This window comes from Phyllopteryx taeniolatus, chromosome 2, assembly GCF_024500385.1.
Source record: "Phyllopteryx taeniolatus isolate TA_2022b chromosome 2, UOR_Ptae_1.2, whole genome shotgun sequence".
Taxonomy (NCBI): domain Eukaryota; kingdom Metazoa; phylum Chordata; class Actinopteri; order Syngnathiformes; family Syngnathidae; genus Phyllopteryx; species Phyllopteryx taeniolatus.
In genome coordinates this window covers 31,140,443-31,158,650 of record NC_084503.1, presented here as the reverse complement: position 1 = coordinate 31,158,650, position 18,208 = coordinate 31,140,443, and the positions used below count along the sequence as shown (strand labels likewise).

General features: G+C 44.2%; 1 protein-coding gene across 3 annotated transcripts in view; it reads right to left on the bottom strand.

Moving 5' to 3' along the window:
• The window catches only part of atosa (atos homolog A), a 59,914-nt gene that overhangs the window by 12,262 nt on the left and 29,444 nt on the right, over positions 1-18,208 (bottom strand). For all 3 annotated transcript variants that reach the window (XM_061765702.1, XM_061765699.1, XM_061765701.1), the window contains exons 2-5: positions 4,916-5,100; positions 4,471-4,667; positions 2,544-2,669; positions 673-2,422 (exon numbers count right to left, since the gene is read on the bottom strand). In XM_061765702.1, the coding sequence (XP_061621686.1) occupies positions 673-2,422; positions 2,544-2,669; positions 4,471-4,667; positions 4,916-5,100 (2,258 nt within the window). The remainder of the gene's footprint in view (positions 1-672; positions 2,423-2,543; positions 2,670-4,470; positions 4,668-4,915; positions 5,101-18,208) is intronic.

Here is an 18,208-nt window from a genome sequence, read left to right as displayed (position 1 = left end):
GATTGTGGCACAGAAACATGGTAGGCTACCATGAGCATGTGTGTTTATTTTTTTAAATAATTACTGGCCATGTATAGTGAACGGCAGCATATTCACTGGTGAGCATTTGCAAATTCTCCTATTCATTGATTTTTGAGGAACCAAGTTTCTGTGCTCAGGCCAGAGCTTTGGCACAATAAATTACAAACCCTTCAAGGGGGGTGTCAGTTACTTGTGGATTTTAGCTCGAACCCTAACCCCTTCCCGGCAAGCCTTGGTCCCTTTCCCCTGTTAATAGAGGGGTTCATCGTATCCTCAAATGTTATAATGACAAGGGGATGACGAATATGCTTTACTTCACCCATAAGGTATCAGCACGACACACTTGGAACCAAAATGACCAGGTGACAGAAATAGTATGTGCTTGTTCCCCTGGAAAAGAATCAATCCCATTTGGCATGCAGTAGAAGAGTGTGCAAGAGCCCACTAGTATGATGACCATTTTTTTCTCAATTCACCATTGTTATTGTACCTCTTTTGAGAATGACTTTCTTAAGGGCTTTGACAGGCTAAAATGGCCTTAACAGTTATGGGTTATAGCACCACCTGTAGTGCAGAAATGGGCTTGACAGTCTGCAAGTGAATTTTCATGAGGACAGAAATGGGCAAAAGCTCATGTCAAGGGTCTCTTACCAGGACAGTAGGAGGGGAAGACAGTTCTGTAGACTGTCTAGGTGTTTGGTTCTCATCCTGGGCTGAAGCATCAGCCCGTGTGGGTGACTGAGGCTTGCTGTGGTTTTGGATTGTGTTGCAGTTGAAGGTGGATCCCTTGCAGGTCTGACTGGAGGGCAGGGCACTTCCAGGCCCGTTCTCCGAGGAGGGAGGGAAAATATGACTGCTGGTTGTGTTGATTGTGAGCTTTTCCTGGGTGGGAGTTCGTAAACGTGGACCAGCATGCAGCTGGCCTCTGAGTGAAGGTTCTTCAAGTGTATATTGGGCACCATTTTGGGCCCGTGGAGAATGGCAATTGGTCCCCGGGTCGAGCCGAGATTTGTTTGTGCAAAGAGGCGTGTATGGGGCAGCGGCATGAAGGCCCCTGTTAGGTTCGTGGCTGTGAATGTGGCCATTAGTGTAGCTGTCGTGTGAGGTGTGTGGGACGTGTGTAGGGTGCGAGTATGTGCGTATTGTTTGCGTGACTGTTGTTGTGTGCGTGTGGTGTAGAGGGCTGCCGCACCTGCTGTGGCTGGGCGACAGCGAGGGGACAGACAGTCTTTCCTGGATGAGTCGAGTAATGTCGTGCACTGCCTGAGCAATGAGGGACCCGTCTCGCTCCTCGCTGCTTTTCTCTCGCTCCCTCTCTATGCTCCCATCTCTCGTCTCGGTCAGCTTCAGCTTCCTGCAGACTGCAGGTTTTGGGGAGGTCTCCCGCTTGTGGAAAGATGTGCCGGTGGTTGGTGTGTGAAAGGGGGTGGGCCAAGCATGTCCCACACACTCATAGGGCGGTACCGCTGGCTCTTTGGTCTTACTGGCGGCTATGTCGTCATGGCTACTGGCCCACGTGGCTTTGGGAGAGTTGTCCGTGGCAAAAAGGGCCGGGGGAAGCGGCGGCGCTGTGGGGTCGCAGAAGTTGAGCCTCTGTGCGATGCGGGCTATAACTTCCTGTCTCTCCTGTAACAGTGAGCCAATGAGCGGGTTGGTTTCGTTCGCCGCGGACCGGGGCGTGGGGCAGCGAGCAGGCTCAGCCAATGACAAACTCTTAAAGGCTCGGAGCGGCTCGGGGAGTGGTGCTTTTGGCCTGTCGCCACTGTTGGTGCCGCACCCATAATCTTCCAATGGCTGGGGGTCCGATGAGCCATTGAGGGACGAGTAGAGCCACTTCCCCGGGAGTGGGGAAGGGGAATGGGAGCGTGAGGATGTGGGTGAGTGTGAGGATCGTCGCAACAGTGGGGAGTCCTGACTTTGAGGGATGTTAACCTGCGGGAGCTCTCCGTTCTGATATGTATGTTTTTCACTGGGGTCCTGGTTTTTCTTGCTGAAGGGGGGTGGCGTGGCTGTGTGTGGAAGGCTGTTGATGGGAATGTTGTTGATGGGAAGATTGGGGATGGGCATTCCGTTGATAAGGCGGCCCGACACAGAGGTGGAGCTCTTGCTGTATATGTTGGCGCTGCGGAGGAGGCTGTCTTTGTTGGGCTCCTGAATTTTTAGGAGGGTGGGCTGCCCACCAGGGCTATTGAAGTTTGGGTTGAGGCTGGGGGTCTTGCTGTAGAGTGGGGGCAGGCCAGTGTGGATGCTGCAGGCCAAGGTGGGATAGGTGGGCTGGCGGGGCAGCGACTGGACACGGACTTGCAGCGCAACACTCTGTGACACATTGGGGACGGGGAATATGTGTTCGGATGGTGGCTGTGAGAACTTCCACACCAAGTCCTCATCGGCAGCACTTATTCTGTTTGAAAGAGAATAAACACCACTGTTAGGTGATCATCTTAAATAAAAAAATACACTCATGTCAACACATGTTTCATGCTCGCCAGTGTCAACATCTTGAGGAAAGTGTGAAGTCCAACCTGTACAGGATGTTTCTGGGGACGATGCCATGGGAGGCACTGAGCCAGGCGCTGAGCTGTGAGAAGAAAACGTACGAGCGCACGGCCAACAGCAACGTCTTCTCCTCAATGAAACGGTCACCGCTTCTAAAGAAAAATAAATAAAACAAATTTAAATGGTGGAAATATGTCAGTGTGTCAGGTTAATGAAAAACCGTTCAGGGATGTGTGTTCACAATTTCTTTCAACAAATGCGAGCTGAAAAGTGGGCCAATCTTCCAGGCTAATTAACCCGGTGGGTGCCAAGCCATTTATCTCAGACTGATTGTGTTTTTTAAGTCATTTAAATTCATGACATCATCTTTAATAATTTGTAAATTAGTCTGGACTTTGTGTGGTTTCATCTTAGCGCATTTCCACCACAGGAACTTTACCCCAGCACAAGAAACATTTGGCGGCTCAATGTGCGTTAGGCCCGTGGGTACTTTTGTCTAGATTTAGTTCAAGGGTAATTTACAAGAGCCAAAATAAGGCCAGGCTAGGTGGGTAGTACATTATCTGACTGAAACCTTTGAGTTCCTGGAATTACATGTATCACAAACAAGTTCCTGGAACCTTTGGTTCAGTGTGGTATAATTTCCATTCTACAGGTTCCCAAAATATCTAACCTGAACTGACCTACTGTTTAGTACCCCTTTGTTTGGGTGCTGGTTGTAGTGGTACAGGCTTAATACACAACTATTAGTCAACAAACAACTGTCTGTCCTCTCTCACTCAAAAGCAATGTAAGATTTTCATTGGTTAATTTTCATAAATCTTTCATGTATTATTACTTTTGTCAGATTTAATTTATTTCTGTGACCACCGTGTTTTTTTTTCATTAACAGAGGGGAATCAACAATTTTGTGTGTGTGTAAACGGGAAGCAAAATAAACAGCATCAATAGAAACACGTTAGATTGTGACTAATTGAAAGCAGTGTTTCTTGTTTTTCAGTACCGTCAGCATGCGCCTTGTAATTACCCAGCAAGTTGCATGCGGCCTTTTCGGTATGGCATGATGTCACACCATTTATGTAGCTGACGCAGTTATCGAAAATCCGGGGTGGAAATGCCTGCTTGATCAGTTTGATCCAAACTTGGTAGAACTGAACTGTGCAGTTTGGTGGAAATGTGACTATATACATACCCACATTGGGATTATTTACTCATATATTGGCCCCTACTCTAATAGACACTGTGTTCCAATTAGTCTAACTATGTGAGCCATCCACTTAAGACACTTAGGCTCCCTCAAAGAGCTGCCTCCATTTTTTCTCCTTCGAAAAAAAGTCACTGTAATTATCTCGGGTAACTGATGTGCTCATTCACATACCAACATTGCATAGTTACTGCTTGAGCCCATCTCAAGTCCATTGCTAACCAAAAAAGCACCACCTGCATGTAAAAGTAAACAGTTTCTCGCACTTGCAAAAGAGTTGTTTGCGCAGTATTACAAATGATCTCATGCTATATGGAGATGTTGTCCTTCCAGAAGATGACAGGTGGCTGCGCCACAATGTTGTGTGCGTCCATGTTGTATGCAACTTATTAGTTCTTATTAGACTGTCTCAATTCTTGAAGTTTTTACACAAGAGAGAATGAGCTACGTTTATCACTAAGCTATGGTAACACCGCAGGAAAGTCTAAATTGCAAATTAAATTCTAATTAAAAACAGTACGGTGGTAACTGATGGTGCCTTCTTGTGTCACGTGATGACATTCTTATCCGGCTATGCAAAATAGTTCATTATAAGGAGTTTATAACCTCAAAACCTCACATGTGGAGATGAAACTAAGGACCACCTGAAATTACTGTATATTATTTTAACCAAACAAAATTGCATAAATGCACCTGGCCACCATATGACTAAATATGGTATAGAAGCATGCTCCGGTGTTTGCTCTTACTGCCTTGGAACCGGCTGCAAGGTCCATCTCTCCAGCAGCAGTGCATCTTGTTTGATGACTGGGTCACTGATGGGGTCGCTCGGTGGGCACTCGTCACCATAGCAACAGTCGGGCAGGAGCATGACCTCGATCATGATGGGGATGCTGTTCCTCCAGAGCAGGATCACCTCTGAACGGGTCCGACGCGCCTGACGACACTTTTTACACGGACAGAGTGTGTGTAATCATTATTTTGTGTCAACATGAGAACTTATGAAAGAGGGCATGTGGGGGGAAGGTAGTGGTGCAAAAAACAGATGGGGCCCAAGAGACTCTGACAAGTGGCTTGTTTAGGGTTTTTTAATTAATTGTGGTTGTTCTCAAAAATCAATAAAAAAGCAGCAAGGGACATTTATGAGGTTTCAAATAAAAGACACAATTCATGGTAGGACTGCAGCTATTATACCTGTGGCAGTTTATCGCTGCATTCATGCTTGTGAAGAGGGGGCATAGCTGACTGGGCGGGTGGACAGTGCAGCCCCTCGGTCCTGCCCTTCACCGAATATTCCGGTGTCCGTCCCTCTGTGATGAGCAGGGTCAGGAACACCAGGAACTCCTCTGTGTCGTACTCGAAAAACTCCTCTGTTGCATCTAGATGAAGCAGAGGAAGAGTCAGGGTTGTCACATTTTGGACAGACTGTGAGAAAACAGCTGGAGGACGAGTGATACATTGGACCAGATGGATGTATGAAGAATTCCTCTGCTTAAGTTACTTAAGCCAATGAGGATCTGTTCATATTGATACTTGTGCACAGTTGCTTTGATTAAGGAAAATAGATTTCTTTATCATTGGATGGTATTCTTCCTGCAGCAAGTTTGGATTTTGCCTTGGTACTCTCACTTCCTCCCACATTCCAAAAACATACATGTTGGGTTTGAAGACTATATCATCCATAGGTTTGAGTGTGATTGGTTATTTGTCTACATTACAGCGGCTGAAATAAGTATTTAATACGTTACCATTTTTCTCACTAAATATACTTCCAAAGGTGCTATTGACCTGAAGATTTCACCAGATGTTGGGAACAAACCAAGTAATCCATACATACAAAGAAAGTAGAACAAATAAGATCAGAAATTAAGTTGTGTGTAAAAATGTGAAATGACACAGGGAAAAGGTATTGTACACATGAAGGGAGGTGCAAAAAGGCATGGAAAGCCAACACCTAAAATCTATCAATAATCAAACAGCAATCCACCCCCTTGTCAGCGCAAATTATTATCAGCTGGTTCAGTCCTAATTGATGGCCTACAAAAAGGTCTCATTGCCAAGGTGAGAGCCAAGACACATCTCATGATGGGTAAGAGCAAAGAGCTCAAGACCATCGTAAATTAATTAATGGAAAACATAACGATAGCATCTAAGCTTCTCTATGTTCCAGTGAGCACGGTTGGGGCCATAATACGTAAGTGGAAAGCCAATCATGCCACCATAAATTTGCCTCGATCAGGTGCTCCTCGTAAGATTTTTGACAGAGGAATGCAAAGAATAATCAGAACAGTTGTCCAAGAGCCAAGGACCACCTTTGGAGAGCTTCAAAAAGACCTGGAATAAGCAGGTACTGTTTTCACAAGGAAAACAGTGAGTAATGGACTCCATGGGCTGTATGCACGCTCATCATGCAAGACCCCATTGCAGAAAAAAAAAACATGTAGTAAAAGCTCATTTAAAGTTTGCTGAATAACATTTGGACAAGCCTGTTAAATACTGGGGGATATAGTCTGGTCTGATGAGAGCAAAATGAAACTCTTTGGATGCCATAATGCACACCATATTTGGGAGAGAAATGGCACTGCACATCACCCTAAAAACACCACCAACAGCCGTATGACATGCCCACATCGACGTAAACGTCACGCGATTTATCGAAATGGAGGTCAGTAGTCTATTTAGCACAGTATGTGGGATTTTATTTTTATTATTTTTTTTTTACACTTTTACCAAAGCAACAGCTTAATAAAAACAAGTTACAGGTACTTAAAAACATGATCCGGGCATTTACTGTACATCAAGACAGAGCATGCGCAGACAGAACGCAGCCCGGCACCATTCCGATTTACATGACGAAAATGTACTTCTGATCAGTTTGGTAAAAGGAATATTCCACCACTATGAAACCAAATGAAATGTCATTTGAATTCAGCCTGTTTATTCTGATGAAAGTGTTTATATGGAGCATTTTCACTCGATTTGTGCTTCTAAACCATTCTAATCAGACTACAAGGCTCCATGTAAACTCCCCTGAACCCTGAGTCCTGAACAGTTGAGAAATAAGTATGTGTGTAGAGTACCTTAGTTGGACAATGACTATTATTAAAACATAAGTACCACATTCTGATTTAATTGACAGCAAAGATAATTTAGGAGAACTTGTTCGCATGTCAACCAGTCAAACCAAGATGAATCAGATGTATTTTTAGAAGAAGGTTGAGGAGCTCGGGAGGAAGCTCATTAGTCCCGCAGGAGGTCGGCTGACAAGCAGCTGCTCGAAAGAATGGCAGCTTCCTCTCATTGTAAAAGCCTCCTTCACGTGGAGATAGTCTCTATAAAACTGAGTCGGCTATCTACACGAGGTCCGTCTCAAAGGTTTATAAAGCAATCTGGCGTCCGGCGATGGAGGTGTGTCAGAAGCATCTGCATTTTCAATGAGCCGCTCAGTTGTTCCAGCTGTCCCCTTTACCAGGCAGTCAATGCACCACTGTTAACGTCTTCCTAACTGCTTATCAATGTAATATTAACGTCTATGTAAAAAGGAGCTAACAACTGACTTCCAGAACCTGTCATTACGTTATGAAAATATGTCCCCAGACATACTTAAAAATCTGGCTGGACTGTAGCCTCAATTTAGACAAGAGCACTAAGGTTCTACATTTGTCACCCGTCAAACAATGCTGGCACCTGATTTTGTTTTTTACATTTTGCTCCCTTACAACATGATGTGATGAAATTCAGCGATATAAAATATAAAAAATATATATACACACACACACACACGCACACACATTAAAAAGATATACCATGGGTACGGGAAGTATTCAGACCCCCTTAAATATTTCACTCTGTTATATTGCAGCGATTTGCAAAAATCATTTAACTTCACACAGCAACCCATATTGACAGAAAAAAAAAAACGAATTGTTGAAATTTTTTCAGATTTATTAAAAAATAAAACTGAAATATCACACAGCATTAAGTATTCAGACCCTTTGCTCAGTATTTGGTAGAAGCACCCTTTTGAGCTAATACAGCCATGAGTGTTTTCGAGAATCATGGAACAAGTTTTTCACACCTGGATTTGTGTGTGAATTATTTTATTTTTAAAATAAAATAATTCCTCTACAGTTCTGTCAGGTTGGATGGTGAACGTTGGTGGACGTTGGTGGATGCTCAATTGGGTTTAAGTCAGGTTTCTGGCCGGGCCATTCAAGAACAGTCAAACAGTTGTTCTGAAACCACTCCTTCGGTATTATAGCTGTGTGCTTAGGGTCATTGTCTTGTTGGAAGGTGAACCTTAGGCCCACTCTGATGTCCGGAGTACTCTGGAGAAGGTTTTCGTCCAGGATATCCCTGTACCTGGTCGCATTCATCTTTTCTTCGATTGCAACCAGTCATCCTGTCCCTGCAGCTGAAAAACACCCCCACAGCATGATGCTGCCACCACCATGCTTCACTGTTGGGACTGCATTGGACAGGTGATGAGCAGGTGATATATATGAATATATGAATATATATATATATATATATATATATATATGAATATATATATATATATATATATATATATGAATATATATATATATATATATATATATGTATATATGGCCTTAACGATGACTTTGGCTGGAAACTTTTCTTTCGGCAGCGTCTTCCTCTTAAAAATCACCATAGGTGGCAGTTTCTGTCCATTACCACAACCAAGCACAACAGTAAAAGCAGACTTCTCGTGCCCCGTTGTCTGTATCGCTATCGTGCTGGTCCACTTCTTCTAGACAGTGTGGTTCACTGAGATGTCCAAAGTGAGCGGCACCTTGTCCATGTTGGTGATGTGGTTGGGCTGGATGTGTTTGTCGGCAATCTTTTTACTGCAGTAGGAGCGGAAGATGGCCAGCTTTTCCTTGTAATCCGCCGGAAATTGCTGTGCCACGGTAGTCCTTGTCCAGATGGATAAATGGTTCCGTTTCATAAAACGAAAGCACCAAGACGGAAATCCTTGAAAATGTTCGATTTTCATTTATTCTGCAAGCGTTATTGCCCTCAGTCGAATGGTGACTGTTGAGACGCTTCTCCCGGCTGTTGTTTGATCATTAATCCATTGCTCGAGTTGGTCTTCCAACTCGGGCCACCTCGCCTTGTTTCCGCGGAAACTCAGCTTCGTCTTCTTGACTTGCCGAAGCTCGTTTTCCTGCTTCCTCCACTTGCGAACCATGGATTCGTTTATCTTGAATTCTCTCGCGGCTGCTCGATTCCCATGTTCCTCGGCGTAACTGACAGCTTGCAGCTTAAACTATGCTTCGTAAGTGTGTCTCTTTGTAGGTGCCATTTTCGGTCTTTAGCCAAACCGATTTTGTTTTGCACAATGCACATACCCGCACTATATACCTACTGGGGGCGTGGCTTTAGCCTCCTCCTTCACGCACCCTTACCCTGTCCTCAGCCACGTCTGCTTTTTCTCTGTGTAAGCAACGTGTCGGCAGGAAATGCTAAAAAGAAAAAAAAGTCAGGCGGAGCGCTCATCACACAACATTTATAGATGTTGGAACTCGGTGCACACATAAGGCGCGCCGCATTATAAGGCGCCCCGCCCATTTTGGAGAAAATTTAAGACTTTTAAGTGCGCTTTATGGTCGTGAAAAAACGGTAATTAACTGTTGTCACCTGCAGCACAGTAGACAAGTGGTTAGAACATCTGCCTAACAGTCAAGAGGTTCTGTGTTTAAATCTCAGCTCTAGCTTTCATGTGTAGAATTTGCATGTTATAATTGTGCTCATGTGGATTTTCTCCAGGTACACCAGTTTCCTCCCACATTTAAAAAACATGCATGGTAGGTTCACTAAAGACTCTAAATTGTCCATTAATCTGAATGTAAATGTGAACGTTTGGTTGTCTACACCATATGTGCCCAGCAATCAACCCACGACAAGTCCAGTGTGTACACACTTCTTGCAAAAAGTCAGCTGGGATTGGTTCCGCAACTATTGAGGAAAAGCTCTATAGAAAATGGATGGATGGAATTATTATGTCCATCCTAGTGGATATCATAAGTGAATGCAGTGACATAAGTGAATGCAGTGACATACACATAAAACAACCACCTTGCTATAATAAAAAATGTACACAGGAAGTTACACACAAATCAGAATCATCTTTATTTGCCAAGTATGTCCAAAAAACACACAAGGAATTTGTCTCCGGTAGTTGGAGCCGCTCTAGTACGACAACAGTCAATTGACAGAACACTTTTGAGACATAAAGACATTGACAAAAAAAAAACAGTCACTGAGCAGTAAAGTGTTGCTAGTTATCTGGTAATGCCGGTACATTATTATTATTTTTTTTGACAATTGTGCAAAAAGATGCAGAGTCCTCTAGCACTTAGAGCAGTTCGAATGACTAATATTGCAATAGTCCGGTGCAAAGGGCGAGGAGTGTATGCGGTTTAAAGTGACGAGTAGTGCGATAATCTGGGACAATGTTGATTGTGCATATGTTGCAGATACTCCTCAATCAGTGTGCAAATGGAGCAGCTGCTACTCTGGCATGAGTGGCCAGTATTGGTCAACAACAGATATGCAAATAGTGCAGCGTGGCGAGACTACCACAGTGAGAGCACGAGTAATATATAATTGGCCCCACAGAAATGTGACAACAAACTCAAGTAAAAAAATTGCCAGCATGTTGTAATGGAATTGTAGGTTAGGTGTTTAAGAAGTTGATTGCAAGAGGGAAGAAGCTGTTGGAATGTCTGCTAGTTCTAGTTTGCATTGATCGGTAGTGCCTACTTGAGGGAAGGAGCCGGAAGAGCTGGTGACCGGGATGCGGAGGGTCCGAGAGGATTTTGCACGCTCTTGTCTTAGTTCTGGCAGCGTGCAAGTCCTCAAGGGTGGGTAGAGGGGTACCGACAATCCTTTCAGCAGTTTTGATTGTCCGTTGCAGTCGGAGTTTGTCCTTTTTTGCAGCAGCACCAAACCAGACTGTGATGGAAGAACACAGGACTGATTCGATGACCACTGTGTAGAACTGTCTCAGCAGCTCCTGTGGCAGGCCGTGCTTTCTCAGAAGCCGCAGGAAGTACATCCTCTGCTGGGCCTTTTTGAGGACGGAGTTGATGTTGGTCGCCCACTTCAGGTCCTGAGAGACTGTAATTCCCAGGAACTTGAAGGTCTCGACGGTTAACACAAGGCAGCTGGACAACGTGAGGGGCAGCAGTGGCGAAGGATGCCTCCTGAAGTCCACGATCATCTCTACAGTCTTGAGCGTGTTCAGCTTCAGGCTGTGTCAGCCGCACCACAGCTCCAGCCGCTCCACTTCCTGTCGATATGCAGACTCGTCACCGTCCTTGATGAGGCAGATGACAGTGGTGTCAACTGCAAACTTCAGGAGTTTGACAGTCGGGTGCGCTGAGGTGCAGTCGTTCGTGTAGAGAGAGAAGAGCAGTGGAGAGAGGACAGAACCTTGGGGCACCCCAGTGCTGATGCTGCGTGTGGATGAGGTGGCCTCCCCCAGCCTCACCTGCCCGTCAGAAAGCTGTAAATCCACTGGAAGATGGCAGGTGAGACGCTGAGCTGGAGAAGCTTGGATGAAAGGAGTTCAGGGATGATGGTGTTGAACGCTGAGCTGAAGTCCACGAATAGGATCCTCGCGTAGGTCCCTGCACTGTCGAGGTGTTTTAGGATGAAGTGCAGTCCCTTGTTGACTGCATCATACGCAGACATGTTCGCTCGGCAGGCAAACTGCAGGGGGTCCAGCAGGGGACCTGTAACGCTCTTGAGGTGGTCCAGCACGAGACGTTCAAAGGACTTCATAACCACAAATGTCAAGGCGACAGGCCTGTAGTCATTTAGACCCGAGATTGCAGGTTTCTTGGGGAGTGGAATGATGGTGGAGTGTTTGAAACAGGATGGTACTTTGCACAGTTCCAGAGATCTATTGAAGATCTGAGTGAAGACTGGCACGAGCTGGTCCGTGCAGACTTTGAGGCAGGATGGGGACACATGGTCTGGGCCTGCCGCTTTGCTAATCTTTTGTTGTTTGAAGATGCGTCTCACATCCTGTTCATGGATGGTTAACGCAGAAGTCAGAAGTGTGATTGTGTTCGGTTGTGTGGCCAGGTGGGTGTGGGTTGTGAAAGTGTCCTTTTCAAATCTGCAGTAGAAGGTATTCAAGTCGTTGGCTAGTGTGCCATTGTTCTCAGCATGGGGGGATCATCGCTTGTAATTGGTCAGCGATTGGAATGCATGCCAGACTGATTTTGAGTCGTTAGCGCTAAACTGTTTTTCCAACTTTGCTGCATAGTTCCTCTTTGCAATGTAAATTTTTTTTTTAGTCAGCTGGTTTCTAGCTCGATTATACAGGGCCCTGTCCCTGCTCTGATATGCGTCCTCCTTAGCTTGGCGAAGCTGCTTAAGTTTAGCAGTGAACCACAGCTTGTTGTTGTTGAAACTGTGAAATGACTTTGTTGGTACACCAACCTCTTCACAGAAACTAATATAGGATGTGACAGTGTCCGTATATTCATCCAGACTGCCAGCTGAATTTTCAAAGACACTCCAGTCTGTGCAGTCTAAACAGCTTTGAAGTTCCATCTTTGCTTCATTGGTCCACTTTTTCACTGTTTTCACTGTAGGCTTCACGCATTTAAGTTCTTGCCTGTATGTCGGTATTAAGTGAATTAAAAAGTGATCAGACGAGCGCAGTGCTGCATGAAGTTTGGCACGGTATGCGTTTTTTAGCGTAGTATAGCAGTGGTCCAAAATGTTATTTTCCTGGTAGGACAGTCGATGTGCTGCTTGTATTTAGGGATTTCGTGGAAAACCGCGGACGCCGCTCCGATAAGTAACTCGGGGAAAAAACTGCGCGGATTTGCGAAAGTTGGTGAAAGAAAGTCCGGAGTAGCTTCCTTGATGGTTAGCAAGTCTCCCCTTGTGTAAGTGAGTCGTGTAATGTCTCCAAAGACGAACGAAAAACACAAAAACAATACTAGAGAGCGCGTAACCGAGGCGACCACACGGGTAGGCGCCATCTTGGTAAGAAACACCAGTGAGAGTACAACATCCTTGGAAAAGGTAACTGAATAATAAAGAACAGTTAAGTGGATATATTTCATTTCGAACATGGAATTAAATTATTAACACACACATATACACCAACAAGATCAGGGTCGCCAGCTGAGACCCTCACAATGTGCTGAGCTTGTGTGTGTGAGATGCAGTCCGCCAGCCAGTCACACACATTCCTGCGGGGGGAGGGACTCCTCCTCCACGCTTCTGTGCGGCTGCTGCTGCACGTGGAGTGAGGAGCAGTCCAACACAAAACATAAGGAGGGGGTAGTGGTGGGAAGCTCTAGTGGGAAGGGGGTTGTTCTGTTCAGCAGCTGATGGAGTCAAGTTGATCGTTTTCTTTATTGGTTTGAATCGGAAAGGCTCTAACGAGAGCCAGATGATGAAATAAAGCAAGGTAAGGGTTAATGTACGACAAATGTTAAAGCTGAAGGTGACAGTCCATCACCTCCTCCACTTTTATGCGCTGGGTGTGGGCACGCACGAATGGGCCATTATGATCCCACTATGGGCGTTTGGGCTAAAGGTGCAGCTCTGTGACAGAGGCGAGAAACAACGCATCAACATATTAGGGATGAGGGCTGAAATAATCAATGGAGACGAAAGGTAAAATAGAACCACCACCATGTAACCCCCGCCTACAGCGTGCTACACAAATCACGGACGGGGCCCCTGGTTGGTGTCAGATTGCGGCTTTTCAGGAGAGCAAATTCTTAGAGCACGCACATTACCACCTTGAAGGCGTGCCTTTGTGTAATAAAAACACCCATGAATACTAACAAATACAGGCACAGTGGCACACGAACACACACCCTTTGAATAAGTACAGGCATGCGCACACACACACACACACACACACACAGAGAGAGAGAGAGAGCTGGACAAACGGCTAGTGATGGAGGGTTTTGGTAAGGGGCCCAAGCATATGCATAGATGAGAGCTGTCATTCTTTAATAGAGCATTCCTCTGAATCCTACACACACATACACAAAGACGTGCATCTTGAAGGGAGACTGGGAGGTGATCAGGATGCAGGACAGCACCAAGAGATAGATAGGCGGGAAAGCGCCAGTTAGACATAAAGAGAGAACTGTGTTCAACACTGAGAAGCACATTTCGTGCTACTTGTAAAACATCGATAGAGCTAGACAAACCCAAAGTGTCTCGTTATGGTCAAATATTTACAATCGAAAGCACATCTCTTTGTTATGCCGTTTGTGTAATTTGGGAGAGTTATGGAATAACCCACATTATTTATTAAACATTAAGCCTTAACAGGGTTCAATGTTCAGAAGTACTCCCCCTTACCCACTGGCCTGTGATCAAAAAGCAGCAACGCTATCTCTTTATAATGTATAAACGGCCTACAATCGACGTGCACCTTTGTAACTACTGTGTGTATCTTCAAGTCATATTTCTTGTCTTGTTGGCTTTTCTTAGTCTTTGTCAATGTAAAGGTGGTTTAATATAGACTACACTTGAGTGGGCCTGAAAAAAAAACTGAAAAACTGCTGTCACACAAGGTAGATGGTCACAGCCAGCAAGGATTTACGCCACCGAGACAGGCACAAAACCAACTTGTTTTAAGTTTGGCTACGGTACGGCAAGAGATCCTGCGAAAGTAAGCCATTTTAAACTAAAGAAATACTTTTCTAGAGTAAGAAGCAGCAGCCAAAATGTGCCAGCGTACTCTCTGATTCAATAGTTAGTTTTCAAATAATCAAATTGGATTTTTCATTAGTTGGAGTACAAGGAGTTATGATTTGATTCTGATTCATAAAGTCCTTGATAAATGTCAACACAAATACCGAATCGTTTTTTAGGACGAGTCTGAGCTGCAAAGCAACTGTATTTATATAGCACATTTCATACAAAAGGTAACTCAATGTGCTTTACAGGAAGAAAAACAGCTTATAAACATTTAAAACAAAGAAAAAACATAAAAGCACAATTAAAACAGCGTACAGTGCAAGAAATATAATTTAAAATGCTCTTAAAAGCATGAAATGCTCTTAAAAGCATGCTCTTAACCTGGACTTAAAAACATTCACACTTTGGGCTGATGTCACGACTGTTGGCAACTTATACCATTTGTGTGGAGCATAATAGCTAAATACTGCTCCGCCACGTTTGCTTTGGCCTCTGTGCTCTACTATTTGACATGAGTCTGTCGATTGCAGAGCCCTACTGGGTTTATACCCCATTAGCATTTCTTTGATGTATTCAGGACCTAAACGATTTAGTGATATATAGACCAGTAGCATAACTTTAAAATCTATTCTAAAGCTGACTGGAAACCAGTGCAAAGACTTTAGAATTGGAGTAATATGCTCTGACCTCTTTGTTCTGGTCAGAACCTGAGCTGCAGCTGTTTAATGCTCTTTTTGGGAGAAGACCATTACAATAGTCAAGTCAACTTGAGATAAAAACAAGGATGAGCTTCTCCTGGTCCGCTTGACAGATGCAAGCCTTCACTCTGGATATGTTCTTCAGATGGTAGAAGGCAGTTTTAATAATTGATTGGACTGTTGAAAGTCAGGTCGGTATCTATTAGAACACCAAGGTTTCAGACTCTGTCTTTGCTTTTTAAAGAGAGTGACTCCAGGTATTTACTAACAGCAATCCTCTTTTCTTTATTTCCAAAAACAATTATCTCAGTTTTGTTGTGGTTTATCCATCCATCCATTTTCTGAGCCGCTTCTCCTCACTAGGGTCGCGGGCGTGCTGGAGCCTATCCCAGCTATCATCGGGCACGAGGCGGGGTACACCCTGAACTGGTTGCCAGCCAATCGCAGGGCAAATACAAACAAACAACCATTCGCACTCACATTCACACCTACGGGCAATTTAGAGTCCCCAATTAATGCATGTTTTTGGGATGTGGGAGGAAACCGGAGTGCCCAGAGAAAACCCACGCAGGCACGGGGAGAACATGCAAACTCCACACAGGCGGGACCGGGGATTGAACCCCGCTCCTCAGAACTGTGAGGCAGACGCTCTAACCAGTTGGTCACCGTGCCGCCTGTTGTGGTTTAATTGAAGAAAATTTTGGCTCATTCAGTTATTTATTTTTTATACAGTGACACAATACCTCAATTGAACTGCAGTCATCTGGAGACACTGCTAGATAGCTATGATACAGACATGCAAACACCAAAGGCATGAAAAAGGTGACCAAAAAAAAAACATTTTAGGGAGAATTTGCAGAAATTTTGTTTTGGTTTTAACATAAATTAATCAATCTGGAAGATTCTGAAGAGTACAATAAGGCAAAAAAAAAAAGAAAATTTTCTTCATGCAGAAAAAACATTTATTTACAGCACTCAAGAACATGTTGATGTACAAATTTAAGATAATTAAATTTGCCTCATTTCTTTTCTTTTTTGTTTTGGCCTCCAACTTGAGCCAGGCCCATCTCCACCTGAACGTTGTGTGAGGTCATGTGACTTTCTTGTTTTGTTTGATTGTTGAACTAGACTTAAACATCACTAGCGCTTAAATTGGATGACGCACAAAGCGCCTGATGCGGAAGTCGAAGTCTGAGTCTCCCACGTGAAATAGTTGCTAAATAAGCAATAATTGATGAATAAAAGTAGCGAGCGACATTTAGATCATTGTAACGGAGTAAAAGTACCGTTACTTATTAACAGCAGAAGCAGCGTCAGTTTTTTTCTGGTCTCATCAACTCCTGTGACTTGGAACGCACAGGCGGAACCTCAGGCTGCATATTAGTCTGCCGCAGAGGAATATTCACAATTACATCTGTGTGTGGATGGTGGATATCTGGAATGGATCTAGCTGCCAGCGTTCAAGGAGTACGACACAGCCTATGACGTCAGTGATGTCAGCGATTTATGCTGTAGTGCCAGATTAAAGGTCCTGTCACACTAGCACCTTTTCGTTTGTTTTATTTGAACTCATGCTGGTTTGCCCCTTCGGTCTAGTTTAGTTGAACAAGTATGAAACGATCAACCGGTCCGAAACCACTCGGTCCAACGGAAGCTGCGAACAAAAGTGTTAACTATGTTAAAATAAATGACCACTCACCTCAGTGCAACACTTGGATTAAGATTATATTGTGCAAAGGAGGCTTTCACGATGTGTATGTCACTGCATTCACACTTATGATATCCACGAGGATGGACATAATAAATCCATCCATCCCATTAATGAATATTAAATCAATTGTGTTAGTGCCACACACGTTGCCTTTTAGTTCATAGGTTTGATATTGATACTGGTTATAAAGAACAAATATGCATTTGAGTAAATAAATGTTAATGGAAATTACACTGAATGGTAGAGACCAAGTTGTTCAACCAATATTTTGTCTTCAGAGGTAGTATCAGAGCCAGGATGATGCCAATGTTAAACAGCCAGCCAGGACTAGGATGTAAAGTTTAACTCACTTTTGCTTCCTTGTTGTGTTGAAAGAATTTTATACGTTACCCAAGACACTGGTGCCGATAATGTCACATATCTAATTATCTGATTGCAGGATTCCATGCAGCACTATCCTTCCTTTGCTAGGTAATGGGTTAAAATCAAGCTAGTTTATTGTGGGACTTTCTCCTACAGCTCTAATGTGAATGAGGCTAATATGTCATGCTACTATCACATCAAGCTATGTGAGCAGCTAATTCTTGTTATCACCACAATCAAGATGAGGGTTTATTGTCCCCAATTGTACCATCACAAACCGAACTGCTTGGCGGATGAAATAAGAGGCTTGGATAACACATCCTGCTACAGATGCGGATTATACGGCGGCACAAAGCAACACTTGAGCCTTTCTTTTCCCATCTGCCTGTGACCTCGCCGCTGTTTGTATCCAGAAGGCAAATGTGAATTGCGTAACAGGTTAGATTTAGATTAGGGCGTCTTATTATTAGAGGCTCTGACTGCCTGCCACCAAGTGCAGCTGGAGTCCTGCCTGTAAATCAGCTTCTTTAGCCAGGACACACAAACACACACCTCTCAGCTGTCTTTATGTCCCCGGCCAGCAGCAGATCAGTGCGGTTATGTGGGATGGAAAATGTCCTCCAGGACGGAGTGCGGGGTCAGCTTTGGTAGCCAACACGTAATTTAGAACCAACACAGCGGCAGCATTAACTGTAGGACTGTTTGTCATCACTGAAGAAGGCAAACGTGATGCTCATTTGTTGGGCCGTTGCTTGCCTAGTGTGGTGTTTGGATGTGAGGAAAAACAAAACCAGGCAAATAATCCCATTTCAGCGTTTGAACAAAACCGTGTTTCTATTTTAACAGAGACAGATGGGATGATAGAAGACACACACGCACATTTTTTTATAAAGTGGGCCATTAATCCATGCAGGGTGGACACACAATCGTGCAAGCTCTGTCCTGTTTTCCACTGGGCAAGCTGCTCAGCTCTACATGCACACAATAATGCTCACTTTA